The 21,395-nt window shown below is 34.1% G+C and overlaps 1 protein-coding gene across 1 annotated transcript; it reads left to right on the plus strand.

Moving 5' to 3' along the window:
- The first annotated feature begins 3,900 nt into the window (after positions 1-3,900).
- LOC132270923 (uncharacterized) lies at positions 3,901-8,826 on the plus strand. Its single transcript, XM_059772140.1, has 3 exons — positions 3,901-4,664; positions 6,709-6,925; positions 7,868-8,826. Exons 1-3 carry the CDS (start codon positions 4,443-4,445, stop codon positions 8,353-8,355), a joined length of 927 nt encoding a protein of 308 aa, XP_059628123.1. The 5' UTR covers positions 3,901-4,442; the 3' UTR covers positions 8,356-8,826.
- Positions 8,827-21,395: the final 12,569 nt, after the last annotated feature.

The following is a 21,395-nucleotide window of genomic DNA, read 5'->3' on the forward strand; positions in this document are numbered from 1 at the left end:
TCATTTGGCCGACAATGGTATGAGGTGCTAACACCTTTTTTTTTTTTTTAACAAAAGAAATTGAATCTGTAGTGCTTCCTCAAGAGGACATTGTAACACTCCCGCTCTTGAGGTGTCGTGTTCTCGCATTATCTAGGAGTGTAATTAAATCCAACTTTTTCATCATTGTTTTAAGAGATCGAAAATCATGCACCTCAGGTTCAACTCTTTACAAGCTCACGAGCAGGACGGAGCTAGAAAATTGTATGAGAGGGGGTAATAGTGTAATTTTTAGTAATTTTAGTAAGGGTGATTGTGTAATTTTATAAGTATATATATCAAAATAAATAAAATAGTAAGGAATACTAAAAGTAAAAAAATTTAGTGGGGGCAAGACTTGTACATAGATCCGTCTCTGTTTGCGAGTTGCGAGTCATGACGAAGACTCCTTAATAACTAATTTCTTAATCAATGTTGATCCCATTCTTGATTTTTCCGGCTAGAAATTTACTAAAGATCGACAAACACACCAGTCTCGAGCTTAGAAAGCGAAAATCGAGCCAAACTCCACCACCATATTCAATTCAATCACCTCACATTTCTTTAATTTGATGGAATCAAACTCAACATAACTCATTCAATTCCAACCCAACCCCACTTATCTTTAGTATCATATATAAAACATTGGTTGAGAAGAGAAATATCACAAAATGAGAAAATAAAAATTATGGTTGATTTAATTCGAATTTAATCTATTGACATAGGCATGAACAAGTGTGCAAATAGAACTAACAGACACTAGAGAGAGAATAAAAAAAGTATGATATGTTAAGAGTATTTATGTCGTCCACCTAATTCCATCTTTGACCAAAAACCAAAATGACTAGAACTGTATTTGTTTCGACGACGTAAAATATTATTTTTTAGAATTTTTTTTTTTCAGGTAAAATATATATATATTTTTATTTTTACGGTGCTTGGCAAAGGTTTACGTCGAGGTTGAGGTCAAGTCTATAAGGCAGGGCATGTAAAACAACTTTGTGGTTGAGGTCAAGTCTATAAGGCAGGGCATGTAAAACAACTTTGTCGAAAATTGATGGATAATTTATTTTTGTTAAATTTATTTATTTTTTTTCTTCATAAATATTTTACGACAATCAAACACCAAAAAATAAAAAAATATTTTTTAAAAAATATTTTACGACCAAACCAAAGGAACCCAGTCAATTTTTTTGAAAAAAAAAGATAAACATTAGTAATAATTATACACATCAAATCACTTGCACCTTGGAAAAGATTTTAGAACGGTAAATAGTTTTGTAGTGTTTCTTGAAGAAGATTTTAGAAGGGTAATGAGGATTTTTTTTTTTTTTTTTTTTTTTTTCATGTTTTATTTTGGTAAATACAAGGGTGAAGAGTTTTGTAGAATTTTATTATGTCGTCCACCCAATTTTATTATCTAGAATATTTGCCTATATATACTGAAAATGGGAGTTTAATTTGTAAAGTTTAAATGTGAGTGATATTCCTCTACACAAACAAGTTCTTAAGATATTTTATATATATTGAGAAAAAAATTATTGAGCTTCAAAAATATCATTTTCTCCTAAATTATTAGATGAAAAAGATATGAGTGATAAAAAGAAATATTAGTCTAAATAATTTGCAATCCGAAAAAACAGCCCAACTAAAAGTTTTATAGAATAAATAGTACCGGCAGTCTAAATTCAAACTATACCTATATTTTATCTGGTTTTATAATGAGATTTAAGTTTGTTTCAACACTTCAACATTATATTATACTTCCATAAAATTCCATAAAAGGGCAAAACAAATCTTGAAAATTTTTCACACTCAAAACATCTCATTAAAACAAAATCAACCCATCAAAATACAAGCACCATAAATAATAATAATAATAATAATAATAATAACAATAATAATAAAATCAACTATTTAACGAATCTCTATTCCAAACCATCAAATAAAAATGAATTTGAAATCCTAATATACTACCTAGTAAACATTATACGATGGGTTTTCAAGATTTGAATGAGACTTGGCAACTAATTCTACTGTTGGCTTCACTAGAAGAGTTTTGAGCCGTCACTAGTCAAGCCTATTAAGTTTTAACAGAAAAAAGGGAAGGAGGAGGCTTCCATGGAGTCGTTGGTCAATTTGTGAAACTTTGAAAAGGGAGGGGCGGTTGCCCTACTGATCACGTCAACCCATTTTAGGCAATCACCCTTACTTTCCACTCCTTTGCCTTCTCAAGGTTGGTAGGGTCTTCAATCTCAAGCCTAAATTCCCTTAGGGGTTAGGCCTTAAATGATCGCCCTTTCATTTCCTCAAAATTATCATTGTGCCCCTTTAAGTTGATTTGTGACTTGCCCCAACTTGTTAAACGCTTTGAGATTTTTGGTTGAGCCCCGGAGGCACAAGTTAAAATGATCTAATATATATTTCATTAAAATGTTTAACATTTTATAAAAGGGGCCTAATTTTTTTTTTTTTTCCTCTCTTTTTCTTTTACCTAACTCTCAAGAGTGCGATTTTTGCCTTAACATACACTCGATGGTTTTATAATTACGCACAAGCACGTGAAGGGCTCAGTGAAGACATTCGCACCCATTGAAATTTTTTATTATTTCATTTTACATCCCTAAATTTATACTTTTTTGCATTTATATCTATAAAATTTTAAAATTGTTATAAAAAATCCCTCTATATAAATTTGCCCCCTCATATGAATTTCTAGATCCGTCCCTGATTACTCACATTGATTTGATTACAAATGAGTTGAAGACCAAAACTTCTTTATTTGGTCTACGTTCACCCAAAAAAATTGAAATAAAATTATTAGATAGTTCAGAAGTTTATATTACTTCATAATCTAATTCAATAAAAAATTAGTGATTCAAAAGTATCAGGTTTAGTTTGTATGGAAAAATAAAAATAATAAGTAATTTGAATTTAATTATGCTTATATATCTTCGTTTGGGGTATCCTTTCTATTAAATTTTTAAATAATTAAAACTAAAATTTACAATTTTTTACGATGTATGAGCGATATCGATCTTTTTCGTAAATAAAAATCCTAATTTACATAATTCACTTAAATTTTTTTATAATTATGTTTTAATTTGATATTTTCTGATTATGGTTAAATTTTAAAGAGAGATCCAACAAAGTTACAAAGATATACAGAAGTTGAGAGAGTGAAGAAGATAATTGTTTAGTTTGTTTAAAATAGAAAACACAAATGTATAAAAGAATAAAAACATGATATTTATGTTTTTTTAGTTATTATCACGTGATTACATCATATTCAAGATATAATCTCGAATTAAAATTTGAGATGTATAGCACTGGTCAGTGTAACATGAAATACAAGATTTTGCTACTCCTCAAGTTGTAGCGGTATGGTGGAAAAAAAAAAAAAAAAGAAAGGATTTTTATTTTTTAGCCATACACATGTTGCATGACAGATTATAATTTGTTAGGATTCAATTAGATACTTTTTAGTTAGTATTTGGTAACAATTAGTATAACAAACTTTGTTACCTAAAATCCCAATTAAAAAGAACAGTTAATATTTATTAACTTTTTTTTAAATATTTATTAACGTTTTTTCTTAAAAACTAACACAAATGAATTTATAATTATTTTTCGTCCAGCCCCATGTGGGGCTTGGATGAGTTGGAAAGGTTTTGGCTTTGACTATCATTGGCAGTCTGGGGTGACTTCTGAAGGGGCATACTCAGGAGAGTTCCGACTCCAACCAAAAAAAAATATGTATATATTTTTCGCCCAAATTCAATTTCACCTTATCCACATTATGAAACTTTCGATTAAAGTAATAACACCTCAATTGGGTCATTGTGAAAAAACCCAGCCCATTTCTGTCATTTCACAACATTACCGTGTTTCTTAAATTCCTTTTCCCGTTGCTTCCGTCTTCTTCATCGCTGGGTTGTTGCAGAACGCCATTTTCTCTCTCCTTCTCTCACCCACTTTGGATCATCAAAACTACCAATTCAGTCCCCAAAATGAAACAATTTCGAACAATACAGAGAATTTATTTTCAATTCTTTCATTAAAGTCGAATGACTCAGCTTTTAATTTGATTAATATTTCAAATTCATACAGAATTCAAGAATATAATTTGACGATTTTGATCCATACACTCTTTTTTCACCTTTCTGCTTCGTTATTAGAAAAATGAGCGTCTCTGTAAATCGAACGACTCAATTGTTTGATATATTCATATAATTTTTAGTAATTGAGTTCTATACATGCAAATTTAGGTTTTCAAATTACATAATTCAGGCGATTTAGGTTTTTTTTTTTGTATTTTGTGTTGAAAAGACGGTGGAAATTTGAATGTTGATGGCGGTGGCGGTGTGATCTGACGGTGGAGGCGAGGTTGGGAATTGTGGGGTGGATTCAGGTGGGTGGTCGGAATGATGGATTGTGGAGTGTGCGCGGCGAGCGGAGACTTGTTGGTGAGAGTGGCCGGTCAGTACGTGGGGATGATCGGTGGGTTCAGCCATGAGAGCGAGCATGACTTGGCGGTTATGGTGAGTGATTTCTTAGAAAATGGCAGTGGCGGTGCCGACTCGCGGTACAGTAGCGATAGCGACTCGGGGTTCTGCGATCTCGCTCACCTAGCGGACAAGATTTCGGTTCGTTTCTCTCTCTAAACTCTCTGTCTCTCTCTAGAATTAAAATTGTTTCTCATAGTTCTTGGAAATGTGTTTAGTGTTCTTTTATGTCTTGTGCATTTCATTGTACTGGTGTTTTTATGTTAACCTTATGAAATTGAAGTTTATCAATCTTAAAGGCCATATTTTTGGATATAAATTGTTTACCATTTCTGAAAGAGGAGATATAAACTGGGTATAGTTGTTGTTTTTGTTAAATTTGTGGAAATGAAAACCAGAAACTAGAAGCGAAACCTATTTGCCCCTAAATGTTTCCAGTCAATTATCAGTGCCTTCCTCGAACGACATGCTTCAGCGATGATCTTTGTAAAATTATGATTGATATAAGTTATTCTGGTTCTTACAGAAGCAGATGCTATTTTAATTCTCTGTTAAATATCTGTGGAAGAGTAGCAGACAAGTCTTCTTGCAGTGGTTGCGTATAAAACTTATTATATTGTTTGGTAAGACTCATTTATGTTCTGGTGGATCACACAGATCTCTCAGCTTGGTGGAACATTTCCAAATTTAGGGACTATGTTGAAATTTAGAAATTTGACACCATATCAATCTGGAACTTCGTTAGCATTTCAATGTTATTGACTCCAGTACCCTTAAACTGAGGTTTCCATTCAGCATATGTCGTAAGGTTCAATGTTCTGTCTCCTAACTTTGATATAGATATGTGTGTGTTCTCTCTCATTTTTAAGTTGCTAAGTTTTGGTAATGAAATATGAAACTCATCCACCGGCTGAGCTGCTAAGGACCAATGAGAGTGACTATGCCTCTGCCAATACATGCTGGGTGTTTAAATTCACAAGTAATATATATTTAAGCAATCAAGTAATGAGCTGTGATGCCAAATATGCAGGTGGTGTCGTAAAAACATAAAATCGTATTCTCTGCCCGAGATACTTGATCTAAGGATTCCCACTTTTAAGTTTCTTGTAACTCAAAATAAACAAATGAATGAATAAGCAATAAAAACTGTCTAGTTAGTTTTAAAGGGTGATTATTGAAGCTATGAGTCATTTTTCATTTGTCAACAGTATTACTGTTCTTAGAAGAATATCTTCTGTAATTCATTCTGATCAACACATATTTCCTCAATGCAAAGATATAATTTTCTGATTTGGTATCTCATTTAAAAGATGTAACTGTGGAGGACCAGAGGTATGGGAAAAAAAAAAAAAAAAAGTTCTTTCTTTTAATCTGGCAACTTTGAAGGAGTGTGCTTTTTGTTTTTTGGTATCTTATTAAATGTGGAGCTTAAACATGCTGCTTGCAGATTGAATCTACATGATTTTTTTTGGGTCTATATTTTACTTAATAAGATTAAGTTGCACTATGTGGACAACATATCTGATGAATTTGAACATGCTTGAAAAATGAAATAATTGGTGAAAATCTTAGATTGTTCTATCTAAACCTAGCAGGACATAACTTTCAACAAAAAAAAAAAAAAAAAAAACCAGCAGAACATGATAGTCTGTTGAGAACAAAATATTTTATGGGCTTAGCATATTTTTGTCATAGTAAAGCTTGCGACTTTGATCAGTTGGGTAATATTTTTGGTTGCAAAAGGTCTTTCTAATATGTAGATTCTTCCTGAAGATGCAACATTTTTGAGCTGGTAACTCATGTTGGTAGTAAAATGACTTGATTTGGTTCGAGCATCCAAGGAGCTTGGACACTGTCCTCATTGTCGTCTCAGCTTTCTTATAAGGAAATTTCTTACTTGTAGTGTCTTTTGTAGGATTATCCCTTCAAGCTTTATGTATCATGCTCCTCCTTTTTTTTTTTTTTCCTAAATCTCCCTTCTGCTTTAATGAAGGATGCATGCTACTTTTATCTTCATGGTCCATCACCACAATATATGAATTCATTTTGTTTGTAGTTCTCTGCTCCCTTGCACACCCAAAAGAGGGGGGATGAAACTTCCAAAAAAAAAAAATTGGGTGCTAATAAGAATCTCATTAGTTTTAAATTAGATGCTAACATTTTGTTGGTTATCCGCCATTTTCAGTATTACAAGCTCTCAATGGATCAGTATGAAGGAGACCTGCTCTCAGTGGTCAATTCTCTTGTGCTGTCTATCATAGAGATGGACCTTCACCTTGTCAAGCCAGGTCCATGTAATGCTAGCTGCATTAGGTTTTCTCTGGTGAAGCTTCTGAGGCTTTCTGGTTATGATGCTGCTGTGTGTGCATCTAGGTGGGAGTGTAGTGGGAAGGTCCCTGGAGGTATGTCATTTAATTCATTAAGCCTGTGCCCAAATCCTTATATATTCTTTAAGGGTGTTCATCTAGGAGTTAAAAGAATAACGTTTTTCATAATTGGTACTCACACACACATGCCTCCGCGGAGGCTTGAACCCTTGACCTCCTTTTGGGAAGTAAGGGTTTGATACCGCTAGGCCACTGGCCCGTTGGTTTTAAAAAAAGAATAACAAGAATAACATTATAACCTAGTGGGAAAAAAAAAAAGAACATTCCAGTGTGTGTATGCTGTTAGGGCCAATGTTTGGTGTAGGGGTTAAAGCTTGGGCAGCCAAGTGTGAGAGCACCAGTTTAGTATGAGGGAAACCACTTCGTTTAATTTCTCCCAAAGTTTAGACGTTTAAATTGTTGTTGCCATCGGCCTTTGAATAACGTGGACTACATGCGTAAACATTCTAAATTTCAGGACCTTGTGAACGCAGAAGAGACCATAACGTGTTTCATTTGTTCTGCCGCATGTAAATTGGAGCCACACTGTACTAACCTTGGCAGAAATTGTTTTTTCATATCTGAACTGAGAGTTTATATGCGATTTTCATATCCAGCATGCAAATTGGAGCCATACTGTACCATCCTTGGCAGAAATTGTTTTTTCATATCTGAACTGAGGGTATATATGCAATTTTCATATTCATATTAAATTTTATCTGCATTTATCTCTGGAACTGCCATACATTTTATGACATTCTGACTGCTGTGGTTGTCTAGTACGGTTGTATTCAATCTGCTTAACATGGTGTAGGCGTAGGAGATTTTTCTTTTTTCAATTTGCATCTTTCGGTTGGATCTGTCTTGAAGCTTGCTTTTGTCCTGCGTTGCAATTTTTATTTTTCAATGCCCTGGATATAAAATTTATTTTTAATTTATTCGTTCTGAATTTTGTAATCTTATTTTATATATATGCAGGGGATCATGAATATATTGATGTGATCAATTACCATGATACTGGAGGTTCTGAGCGTATGATCATTGATATTGACTTTCGAAGCCATTTTGAGATAGCTAGAGCTGTTGAATCCTATGATAGAATATTGAATTCCCTTCCTGTTGTTTATGTGGGCTCTTTGACCAAGCTTAATCAGTTTCTTCAAGTTATGGTTGAAGCTGCTAGATCTTCTCTCAAGCAGAACTCAATGCCTCTTCCTCCATGGAGATCTCTTGCTTATTTGCAAGCAAAGTGGCAGTCTCCCTACCAGAGACAGTTTAATGCGGATGAAAGAAGCAACAACACTCTTCCTTCTGAACATAAGCAGTGTAGTGGACATTTAAGGAGGCTGCAATCTTTGCTGCAAACCGAAACTGGAGTAGAGAGACTTTTGAAGCCCATAAACATTGACAATACCCGGAAGATGAAGCTCGAGAGGCGAAGACTTCTTTCCTTCAGGACTCTTTGAGATGTACAGATTCTGGACGGAAGATGAATTCTTCCCGGATATTAAATAAATGTGAAGCATAAAAGATCGGTTCACACTCACAACAGAAATAGCAATAACACAAAATAACGTGGTGAAGGCATTTTTTTCTTCATCTCATGGGAGTAGATACTTTTTTCTTTTTCTTTTTTTTTTTGTTAAAACCTGAAGAAAGCAATGCATCAGTTTTATGGAACTACTCTTATATCTTACAACATCAACATCCAAATTAGTTTGTATTTGCTTGACCCTGGAGTATCATTCTATAGGTTGTATTTCTTTTTTTTTTTTTTTGGTTCTATTGTGAATCCTTCCTTACCTCCAACTTTGCTGGCATAAGAAATTTCAGTTTTTACCCTTTAATGTAGTTACATTATGTCCAGCAACCAGATGTTTGCTTGGAGATTGCTATATCTTTCTTTGCATCAATATATATAGTTTGCTTTTCATGAATTCTGTTGTCTTATTACTGTCCATTGTTTGTCATTCTCTCTTGCATTTTGTGGATATGTGTTAGATGATCCTACTTTTCAGGTGAGCTTCCATACTAAATAAATCTGTGACTCAACAGTTCTTATCTTATGTTTTGAGCACAAAATCAGAGCATATATATGAAAGTTGTATTAAATCTTTCTATGGACCTTTTATCTGGGCATACAGTTCTCTTGCAGGATTGTGGAGGCTGTGGGTAGAAAGAGCTGCTACTAAAGCAGTCACCAAGCAAGGTTTCCAGAACAACATTGAAAGCAGACAATTTCAAGGATTCACAGATCTCACAAGCTAAGTATGTTACAAATATCTGAAGTTTTCTCTTTATATGTATGTATATAAGTTTATACTAGATATGCAGCATATATGTGTGTGTGAAAGAAAAACTAGCTTCATCTTAAATTTGAAAGACACCAATTAAATCCAAATATATATGTCATAGAGCAAACCATACATATAAAATCACACACTTATATATGTCATACAGCATACTATCCATATTAAATTGCACACTTTGTTCCTGAGCATCAATATTGCAGACATACCTGAAAAGAATCTGTCATCCAGGTTTCGGAACATCCGGATCAACAGAAGCATGATGGTCGGGGTCTGCAAGCCAAAGCTCAGCCAGATAGTGATGAGATGTGTTGTGCCTGTGCATTTCTTCAATGACCCAGATGGTGGACTAAGCTTTAGAAGGCTGTATAATGCTGTCCATAGGCTGATCCTCATTCTTGGTGCCAATTGTCGAATCGTCCCATTTTTTCAGCTGCACATTTGTGAGATAGTGCAAGGGCTGCCCGTATTTCTGTTTCATGCCTTTGCCTTGTTCCTCCCATGTATGGAAAGGTATCTCTGACCCGCTAGCGGCTGGGATCTTCATCTGATTCATGCATTCTTGATACATCTCTGCTCGTTTGATCACCTCGTCTGCATGCGTTACAAAAAAAATTGTTGCAGGGACAAAACAAATATGATTAAGAAAGGCAGAAACTCATGAACAATTTACTGGTCTAGGGGTTGGGAATGTGATATATTGAAGTAAACTGAGACATTGTGTAATGTGTTAGAATGATTTTGCGACTCTTCGGGTGCGCGGGCATGCCAGAGTTTTTGACTCGACTTGGAGTGTGACGAATGCGGTAAAAACACGTTTAATATTTCTAAATTCAGTGCACTGGTTCAATATTTCTAAACACTATCATTAGAAAATTTTGTGATGAACATGCATTATAGGCCGATATGACCGTGTAGCGTGATGAATGCGAATGCAAGATACACCTAGAAAAATTTCATTTTTCAACAATTTTGCCATGTGCTCTTTCCATAGAGTTTCACATTAGCCAAATCTAGGCCGTCCATTTTGAAAGCAAAATGGGAGTAATATAATGTTTTTGTATATATATGCTCACTAATTATGTTATATATTTATTAGACTATTCTTGTATATACACACAAGACACAACTCACAAGTGAATATGATCCACCTTTTTTTTCATTCGATAGTAGAACATGCAGTGATCCAGTTTAAATAGGTATTATTCTATTCTTACCTTCAATTCTTATAGTACATGTTGGGTTTCGTTGTTGTTCTGGACTGCCCTGAAAATATCAGCCCACTAACTTTAATGTGAACTGCAATGTGATTTTTAATTGACATGTTGATTGAATCATGGTAAAAAAAAATAGAAATCATTAGATAATAACATATGTAGCAGGGGTGACTATAGATAGGACCTAAATCGAAAATTGAATTCGATTCGATCTGTGAAAATCTTTAATCTAATTCGATTAATAAAATATGTGACTAAATCAGATTGGGTTTTCTAAACCGTTAAATATTTTTTTTCTTGACGACGGACCAATAGATGAGTTTTAATTATGATATATATTATATTATTAATTCGGATCGAATCAAATCGAATATTTATGAACCGATCTTATCCCTAAGGATTTCTATTTTATGAATCCATCACCGAAGTAATGGGCTAAATAATCGATATGATCTGCACGGAACAATTGAATTGGATCGGAATCAATTGAACAACCCAATGTGTAGTCCATCAAATTAAATCTTACATAATTTTTAGAGTCTTTGAGAACTGATTTTATATATATAATTCTTTAGAACCAAATTCATATAAATGACCTAAATAAGTCCTAAATGTTACATGCCTACATTTCTAAGTGTGAAATTAGAATTGTACTTTAGACACAACAGCATGACTCTGTTAAAAACACACACATTATGTATAGGTACCAAAATTAAGTGTAAAAATTAAGGATGGAAATTATGAATAAATAGAAAATATTAAAACACAATTGCTTCCATACCTGGATCTTCCTTACATGGTTTTATGTTTTTTCTACTAGTCTCATTTTCAATTATTTTTCCCTCGATATCTCTTTTTTGTGAATAACTACTTAGATCATCAGACTCGGTCTTTGAATCTGATGGTAACATATGCTGGTTCTGCAAAGGTTTATGCCTTTGTAACATCCTCAGATTACGACGAAATGAAGGAGTAGAAGCTCATTTGATTGAAAAATCTCGAAATCTCCGTAAAATGGTATGAGAAATAAAGAATTTTCCTCGTAAGAATTTTCCATACTTATATGGTATAATCTTTCACCATTCATTCTTACAAAGTCTTAGTATCTGACCGTTTATTCTTTTATAAAAGACAATTAATTAAATTTTACCTCAGAATGTGGTCCACTAGAATTAATAACGGTTAAAGATAAGGAATACTCTACCTTTACTTTGTACCAATGTAAGTTCATGTGTAATTTTTAATCAGTAACTTCAAAAACCTTACCAAATTTAAGTGCTTATCAAGTAATTGTTTGAAAGTTACCATTATGGCATTACTTTGATAAGAATTGATATAAAATTAGGTGTTTTTTCAAATTTGTATCCTTATAATAATTATTACTTGAATAAATGACTTGTGCGGGAACAATTATAATCTCACCCGCACCAAGAAACACATTAATGCACCTACTTTTGCCCTTATGAAGACTTGAACCATCGACTTTCTATTTTGGAATGTGATGGAGTACCACTAGCCTACAATCTATTATTATTTGCTATTATTGTTTTTATATATTTATATTTATATCTACTTTTATACTTACAAGTAAAATCTAATTTGAAACAAAATTATAAATGAACTTTTGAACCTCAAAATTCAATTTTCTAATAAATAGGGTTGCAAATGAGCCAAGCCGTTCACGAACGGCTTGAGCTCGGCTTGATTTGAGCTCAATTCGTGTTCATTTGCTTAGTAAACGAACCGAGCTCAAACATAATAATTGGGATCGTTTATTAAACGAGTCTATCTCAAACACCTCCATGCTTGGCTCATTAGTTTGTGAATATATTTGTGAACAGGCTTGCTCAATAACTCATTTTGAGCTCGTAATATATATATATATATATATATATATATTATACAATTATATAAAATATAATACTATGTGTTTAGCCCAACATACCAAAGGTCTAATTAAGTGTTTAATAATCTCACACTTTTATTAGGCCAATCCAAATCTCACTCCTTTCAGATACCCAATATCTCAAGATACTCTCAAGCCCTCTCATATCTATATTTTTTTATCCCTAGCTCAGTCACCATATTTAGCCCATTTCCAAACAAAACCCTAGCCGTCAATCACCATGTACTTCTCTTGCAGACGAAAGCCACCATCAAACCAAAGCTCTCAAATCTCACACCGTCGGCAACTAAAAAACAATAATAGTTGGTAACCTTCTATTAACAATACTCTATCAACACCGAACCAGTGAAAGATTAGCTCTCTCTTATCTTTTCTTTTGATGGAGATCGATGTGAAGATTTGTGTATATATACATAACATATACAAAGATGGAGTATTGTTGAGAGAAGATCGATGTGAAGTACGGTGCTGATGTCTAAGGGTTCTTTTTGATAGGTTTCAACGTATGTGTGTTTTTGTGTGTTTCATATATGTGTGTATGTGTATATATATATATATAAAAAAATTTCGAACCGAGCTCGAGTTTTTGGCGAACACAACTGAGCCGAGTTCAAACAATGAAACCGAGGCTCGATTCGAGCTTGAGCCGAGCTTGAACACTCCTGCTACAGATCGAGTCGAGCTCAAACATACTCCTGCTGCAGATCGAGTCGAGCTCAAACAGCCCACTACTCGGCTTGATTGTAGCCTTACTTATAAACAATAATCTAATAAAATTTAAATTATTAAATGTTATCCATTTGAAATAGAATGGTTTGTACAAACCTAGATATTTCTTATAGGTTTCACGCTTTTGCTACTAGTTTCCTTTTCAATGCCTTTTCTCTTGATATATCTCTTTTATGCTTTGATACTAAAATAATTACTTAGATCATTAGACTCAATCTCATTCTAACATATACTTATTTTGTAAGGGTGTATACATTTGTAACATTGTCACGGAGATGGAGTAGAACCTAATTAAATTGAAAAATCTCGAAATCTCTGTGAAATGGTATAAGAAATATGTTGGGTTTGTGGCGCTTAAAATTCATATGCAGAAAAATAATTTCTTTTTTTTTTTTTCCGTTTTGGAAAGCTGAAAATTGTATCCCATTATGTTTCTATTTTAGAGTTGTGATCATTATGGTGACTCCTTGTAGGCAAGTTGGGGAATACTTGTCCAACAAGGAATTTGGTTTTGAAGACTTTATAAATAGAGATGGGTGTGAGAGGTTTAGAGAGAGAAAGAAGAGAGAAAAGATGTAAGGGGTTTAAGGGTAAGTGTTATGAGAAGAGGGGAGCGTATATGTAATTCTTGAGTGTATTTATGTAGCCTCATAAGAAATGATGAGTGAGTGAGTGGGGTTTTGACATGTGGTTGTATATGATCTTCCTTGATTCATAATAGTGAAATCTCTCTCTCCCATGGACGTAACCATAGAGTTGAGTGAACTATGTAAAATATTGTACTGTGCGTGGATGTATGTGATTGTTATCTCCATATATGCTTGTGTTGATATGATGTGATGATACTTCCGCTTTGTGTGATGAATGAGGGATTTAACTCTCAACAACTGTCGATCGTTGAGTGGGTTGGAGGGAGTTAATTTTTTCCCAACAACTGTTATCAGAGCTTATAATTGGTCCTGAAAATCGGTAGAAGAAGATTGCTGCGAAGCTTGTCAGAGCAGAAGATGATCGTGAGGTGCTATGGAGATTCAATCAGAGTTGATGATGACATGAAGGTATGAAGAAGGTGATGGTGTGAAACACATGAGGAACAAGTCTTGGGACATGCCAGAGGATGCTCATTTTTAAAATGGGGCAAAGGTGATAGAGTTAAAGCCCACGAGGAACAAGTTTTGGGGACAAACCAAGAGTGAGTGCTAGTTCTCAAGATGGGGCAAAGGGTATGAAAAATAAAGGAGTTTGCTCTAAGCCCGATAAAGAGCAAAGGGGAATATGAAGAGTGAAGATGAGAGGTTTGTTACTTTGAGCCAGAAAAACAATTGATGAAGATGAGTTGAAGATTGGTGGGTTGCCATGCGTGAGCAATTGAACACCAATGGCGATGATGGATAGAGTTTGGTTCGAGGTGGAACAAACTTTATTCGAGGTGGAGAAATCTTCAGTCGAGGTGGAGCTATGAAGGAACACGTGAAAACGAATTTCGAGCCAAAGTGGAGATTGTTGGGTTTGTGGATCAAAATTCGTGTGCAGAAAATTAGTTTTTTTTTTTTTTTTGGTTTTGGAAGGCTGAAATTTGTGGAGGAAATTGTATTCCATTATATATGTTTTTATTTTAGAGTTGTGATTATTATGGTAACTCCTTGTAGGCAAGTTAGGAAATACTTATCTAACAAAGAATTGGGTTCGAAGACTCTATAAATAGAGATGGGTGTGAGGGGTTTAGAGAGAGAGAGAGAAGAGAGAAAAGATGTAAGAGGTTTAAGGGTGAGTGTGGTGAGGAGAGGGGAGAGTATATGTAATTCCCGAGTGTATATATGTAGCCTCATAAGAAATGATGAGTAAGTGAGTGGGGTTTTGACATGTAATTGTATATGATCTTCCTTTATTCATAATAATGAAATCTCTCTCTCATATGGACGTAACCCTAGAGTTGGGTGAACCATTCATGTAAAATATAGTGTTGTGCGTGGATGCGTGTGATTGTTCTTGCCATATATGCTTGTGTTGATATGATGCGATGAAGCTTTCGCTGTGTGTGATGAATGAGGGATTTAACTCTCAATAACAATCGACCGTTGAGTGGGTTGGAGAGAGTAATTTTTTCCCAACAAAGTAAAGATTTTTTTTTCATTGTAAGAATTTTCTATTCTTATCTGGTTCAACCTATCACCGTTCATTCTTACAAAGTCTTAATATTTGAGCTTTCAATCTTTACAAAAGTTTGATTAAATTTTTGCATAAATTTTACGTGAGAAGGTGAGTCCATTAATATAATTAATTGTTGAAGACAAATACTCCACATTTAGCTTGTATCAAAGTGAATTCATGTGTAATTTTAATAAGTAAACTTAAATGCCTTTCTAAATTTATTAAGTTTGTTTTGAAAGTTACTAATATTTAATAGAGAATGATGTGAAATTATGCATATTTTTAAATTTGCTTTATAATAATAATGAACAATAAATGACTAAAATAATAATAAAATTTTAAAACAAATTACCTGAATAAATGACTTGTGTGAGAACGATTGCAATCCCACTCAACCAAATAATACATTTGGCTAATTACATATATTTATATATTATAGATATATACATTTATATTTAGGGATAATTTCATTGACACCCCCAGTAGTTTGGCCAAATATCAGTCTAAAACATCTTTCGAAAATAACTATCACTCACATTACAAACATTTGCTCCGTTTTTCACTCACACCCCAAAAGTTAGTTGACAGATGTGTCAGACCACTTTTTACATGTAAAAAGACATTTTTACCTTTTGACTTTGGTTTGACCCATTTAATTATTTCTTTAATGATTGAAATGACATATTTACCCTCATTCAGATGACATATTTACCCTTCTTTGCCATTGAAATCAACTAACCGCTTCAGCCATCGTATATCTTGGCTCCAAAAGTAATTAGTGGCTGAAAAAGTTGCCTTGGCTCCAAAAGTGGCTCAAAAAGTAGCCGTTGCAATTAAATGACTCCAAAGTAGCCGTTGGTAGTTGCATTATAAATACACACTGCACTTCTTCATACATGCGTGAACTGCTTGCACTTCATACATGCTTGAAGGCTCCAAAGAGAGGAATAAGGTGTGCATTTGGTAAGAAATTTTTTGTGAAATTGTAATTTTGTTTGTAACCTGTAATTACAATTTTTTTTTTTACAAGTAATTCCTTTATAATTGTTTGCTGATTTGAACCTCATAAATGTGAAAAAAAAAAAAATGTATGTAAATTTGAGGGTGATATTTTGAAAAATATTTTTAACCTGTAATTACAAATTATATTTTTGAATATGTAATTGCCAATGCCAATATTTTTTAACTTGTAACATGTATATTTTCAAGTAAACAGGGGCAATCAAGTGTGTGTTGCCAATGTTTAGAACTAAAATATGTTCGTGTGGAAGAAGAACAACATTGAGGGTATCTCATTCAGACAAAAATCTTGGAAGACACTTCTACAATTGTTATAATGGAAAATGCGCATACTTCAGATGGTTGAGTCCTGAGGATGTACTTGCACCTGATACTATTACTAATGTGAATGCTGTTAATGTCAATGATGGAATCAGGAATGACATTATAGATGGTTTAATGTCTTTGATGAGGTCAATTATGTACGCAAGCATGGGCATTTGTATTATAGCTGTCCTAACAATGTTCATTGCCTTTCTATCTAAATAAAATAATTAATGTTCTATTATAATCAGTATATAGTAATGCAATACAACTACAATATCAAAGCATGCATACAGCCTTTAACTAAGTCAAAACCATTTTTTAGATCAAAATATAATCCATCAAATATCACAAACTTTAAAAGCCAAAAAATACATCCCTTCAAATCCATTACCAACAACCACATAGCTAAGTTTAAATATCTCTTCAAATTCATTACAAAACTTTCAAAATAACCAAAAATGTATTCCCCATTGCATAACCCAAAAGTATCCCCCATATCTACTTGCATAACCTAAAAAACTGTGCCATGTGTGAAATTTAGCCTATGCAAAAAATTATGTTAGCACTGTGCAAAAAGTCATGTTTACCATAGACTATGTCCTAATTCATGTTTTAGGAGGTAGAGTGGTGCAACATGGAGTCTAAATGCCTTATGTTGCTCTTACTAGTTCCATAAATATTGAAGTTGAACCCTGAATAACAAGGACATAAATATAAACATAAACTGAAATGCACAAAACTTTATAAATTATTTTGTTAAATGAATAATCTCAGACAAATATAAATAATATACCTGAGTGCCTTGTGCTGTTGGTGGTACTGCTATTGTTTCTGTTGCCCTATTTGTTGAATCCTGAAATGAAAACAAAGCTTCATAATTTATACCTATACCTGTTAAAATGAATAATATCAGACATATATCAATTATATACCTAAGTGCCTTGTGCTGTTGGTGGTACTGCTACTGTTTCTGTTGCCCTATTTGTTGAATCCTGAAATGAAAACAAAGCTTCATAATTTATACATATACCTGTTAAAATGAATAATATTAGACATATATGAATTATATACCTGAGTGCCTTGTGTTATTGGTGTTGTTGCTGCTGTTTCTGCTGCCATACTTCTTGAACCCTGAAATGAAAACAAAAGTTCACAATATAAATATAAACTGAAATAAAAAAAGTTTTACAATATAAATCAAAACTTTAAGAGATGAATTAAATACCTGAGAACCTTGTGCTGCTGCTCCAATCCTTCTTGATCTTCTTGGTACACTTTTCCTCCACCTTACTGTTGCGGCTGTTGATGATGATGGGCCTGCTGTTGCATTTGCTTTTGCTGCTTTCACTTGTGCTGCAGTAGGAGCCTTTTCACATCCCCTCTTGTTGTGTCCAAACACACCACATATGCTGCAAGTGATAACACTTAACCTTCTAGTTGCTTCTGGTTCACCAACTTCCCTCTTTCTTTTCACTCTAGGTCTGCCTATTGGTCTTTTGAGAACTGGTGGCTCCAATGGTGCTTTGTCAACCTCAGTCCACATAGTGTCATGGTGCAGTGGGTGTATAAAAGTACTGTAAGTCTTTACATATGTATTCTTGCTGTAGAAATCTGAACAAAAACTCTCAAAATCATGTCTTGTGTGTGTAATAGCTGCACATGCATGCCTGCAAGGCACTCCAGACACTTGCCATTCCCCACAACAGCAACTCATCTCACCTAGGTTCACAATATAAGACATGTGTGTATCCATTTGTGTAATTTGATACAAATTCCCACCAGGCCAAATCAGTTCACATGTAGCAGCTTTAGAAATGTTAGAGTTCAATTTGTTCCGAGCTTTTGGCACTATTGTATTTGTCCACTCTACTGTCCTTTGAAATCTTTTACCAAACTTGGACATCAGCTTTTTTGCTATGCTTTCCAGAATTCCAGTGATTGGTTTTTGTTTGATATTCCCAAGCCAAGAATTAAATGACTCTACATGATTGTTGGTGACAAAGTCACACTTTGCCCTAGGATCAAATTTATGTCTAGCCCATGTCTCTGAAGAACGTTCCATCAACCAATTGCAGCCCCCCCCCCCCCCCCCCACACACACACACACAGATTGCCTGCAGTTGCCCCATTGAAGATTTGAATTCTAATTGATTATATGCATTTACAGCTGGCCAGAATAAACTTTTATACTTTAGACCAGGATATTTTGTCCTAAAATTGGCATAGATATGCCTGCAACATCTCTTAGTTAGTGCCCGTGGAAAAATATCAGAAATAGCTCCCAAAATTCCCTTTTGCCCATCTGACATAAAAGTCCAAGGAATAGCTCCAGCTGTATCACCAAGGAACATGTGCAAGTGATCTAAAAACCATTTCCAACTGTCCTTTCCTTCAGATTCAACAATGGCAACAGCAAATGGATACAACCCATTATTTCCATCAAGTCCTATAGCACTAAGTAAAGTACCCCCAAAAGGTCCCTTCAAGAAACATCCATCAATACCAATAAATGGTCTGCACCCATTAACAAACCCATTCTGACATGCAACAAATGATAAAAAAATTCTCTTAAATCTTTGAGGCTTATCTGCATTTTTCCTTATGAACACTAAACTAGCTAGATTTGTTTTCATCACCTCAGCTGCAAACTTCCATAGCTTTCCATATGACTCAGTATGATTCCCTTCAATCTCCTCTTTTGCTTTCTTTTTAGCCCTCCAACAACTTATATCAGTAACAACTGTAAGAAATATCTCTCTAACTTCTTGTTTCAAATCTTTTATTGAAATGTCAGGATTTTTTCTGAACCTGTCTAAAAGCTTTTTTGCTATAAATGTAGAAGTCACACCTTTGTTCTTAAATGTTCTGATGCAGCAATGTTCTGGGCCAACTCTTTTTATTATAAAAGACATTTTGTCAGGCAATAGGATTGCATGAATTCCCCAATTGCAGCCTGCATTCCCACAGTGACAGGTAATTCTTTTCCTTTCATTTTTTTCCCTCACAAGTTTAAAACCTTTTTGGATAGAATATTCTACCAAGACATCTTTGAAGTGGTGGATACTATCAAAGAGATGGTACTTCTCAAATACAATTTTACCCCCCTCACCATATTTAAATGGCTTTCCCTTCAAAGCTCTGTGTAAATACTTCATAGTTATATTTCTATATTTTCTGTTTCTAATTTTATTTTTTCCACTTTGACTCTCACATGTCTCTCTTTCTTCCTCGTTTTCACTTTCTCTACTGAAATCGTAATCCTCACTATAATCAGAAAACTCACCATCACTATGGTCTGAAGTCTCCTTCTCCAACTCAATATTATCTAAATTGTCATCTCCCAAATTATTAGCTCTCCCTCCCTCATGAACACCAGTCTACTCTTCATCATCACTGTCAGAAAAACTATACTGAGAATCTCCTTCACCACCATCACTCCCCTCATCATTCCTATCATCATTCATCTCATCATTCCTCTCCTCATCACTCCCCTCATCTGACATCACTGTTTCATTTGGAATAACTTCCTCAACATCACTGTCTCCTCCCACCTCAAAGGCATTACTAGAGCCTGTACCATTACTACATGAAGCTAAACAATACTGAGCAACTTCAACAAATACATTTATATCCTTACAGCCCTTCATCAACTCAAACATGATAATTACATCTTCATCCAGTTCTAGCAACATTCTATCAGTACAATCAGGAATTTGAAAATAAATATTAAATGCCACAGAACCTTTCTCATGACACACTTCATCACGTAGCAAGTAGGTAACATGAGTATTCAGTGACAAATAACTATACTTATCAGGATTAATGTTCCCTGTGACATATATGTGTCCCTCATAGTGAACAATGATATCATGCAAAGTATCAGATGCCATTTGAATCTGCCAATAAAAAAAATAAAAATAAAAACAAATAATCATGCTAACAAACAAAACTAATTGCTAATAGCCAAAATAAAGAATGGTAAAAGTAATTGCTAACAATCAACAAACCTTAATCCAACAAAAATAAACGTGTTAAAAGTAAACCCAAATGTAAACCCTAAAATGACCCAAAATTTGGGTTAATAAACCCTAATTTTGGGTGATTTCAGAGATAATTAACCTAAAGTAGGGTTAATCCAGCAAAAGGCCCATCAATTAACCCTAATTAATTATGGGAGCTTTGCTAGAATTAGGGTTAATTACACCATCTTATTCCACGAAAAAGAAGATCTTAATTGCATAATAACATGCAAAAAAGAAAACAATAACATGCAGAAAACAAAACAATAACATAGCAATGATTAGATTAGGGTTCTTGGAAAAAAAACAAAACCTGAGATTAACGTGCAAACGACTCTGAAATGGGTCAATTGTACATGAAAAAGACCTGAAATGGACTTGATCGGCGGTACACAGTTGGATGAAAGGTATATGGCTCTGGAACTAGGCTTTGATGGTATAAAATATGGACTCTAGAACTATGACTCTGAAACTAGCTAGGGTTTCATGCTTTTGTTAATCTATGGGTCGCATCTGTAGAGAAGAGAGAGAGTGGTTTTGATCTATAGAGAAGACAAATAATGGTTTTCATCTGTAGAGAAATGAGAGAGTGGTTTTCATCTGTAGAGAAGAGAGAGAGACAGACAAGCGTCCGATACAGATAGAGATAGAGGAGAAAGAAAATGTCTTTGTGTATTGGCGGGAGAGTGGGTAGGTGAGAGTTTAATGAGGGGTATAAAAGTCATTTACCTTATCTGATATTTTGTATTAAATCTGATTAAAAAATTAGGGGCAAACATGTCTTTTCCCACGTTTTTAACGGAGCTAGTGACGGAAAAGCGAAATTGGACCTAACTGATAGTTATTTTC

The sequence above is a fragment of the Cornus florida genome, unplaced genomic scaffold, assembly GCF_030987335.1.
Source record: "Cornus florida cultivar Cherokee Brave unplaced genomic scaffold, ASM3098733v1 CherokeeBrave_3.0.0_Hap2_Chr08, whole genome shotgun sequence".
NCBI lineage: Eukaryota > Viridiplantae > Streptophyta > Magnoliopsida > Cornales > Cornaceae > Cornus > Cornus florida.

Excerpts from the sequence above, each read along its gene's own strand:
- LOC132270923 (XM_059772140.1), top strand. The coding sequence starts at position 4,443 with ATGATGGATTGTGGAGTGTGCGCGGCGAGCGGAGACTTGTTGGTGAGA. Across the intron at positions 4,665-6,708 it reads ACCTAGCGGACAAGATTTCG|TATTACAAGCTCTCAATGGA; the intron begins GTTCGTTTCTCT and ends CGCCATTTTCAG. Across the intron at positions 6,926-7,867 it reads TAGTGGGAAGGTCCCTGGAG|GGGATCATGAATATATTGAT; the intron begins GTATGTCATTTA and ends ATATATATGCAG.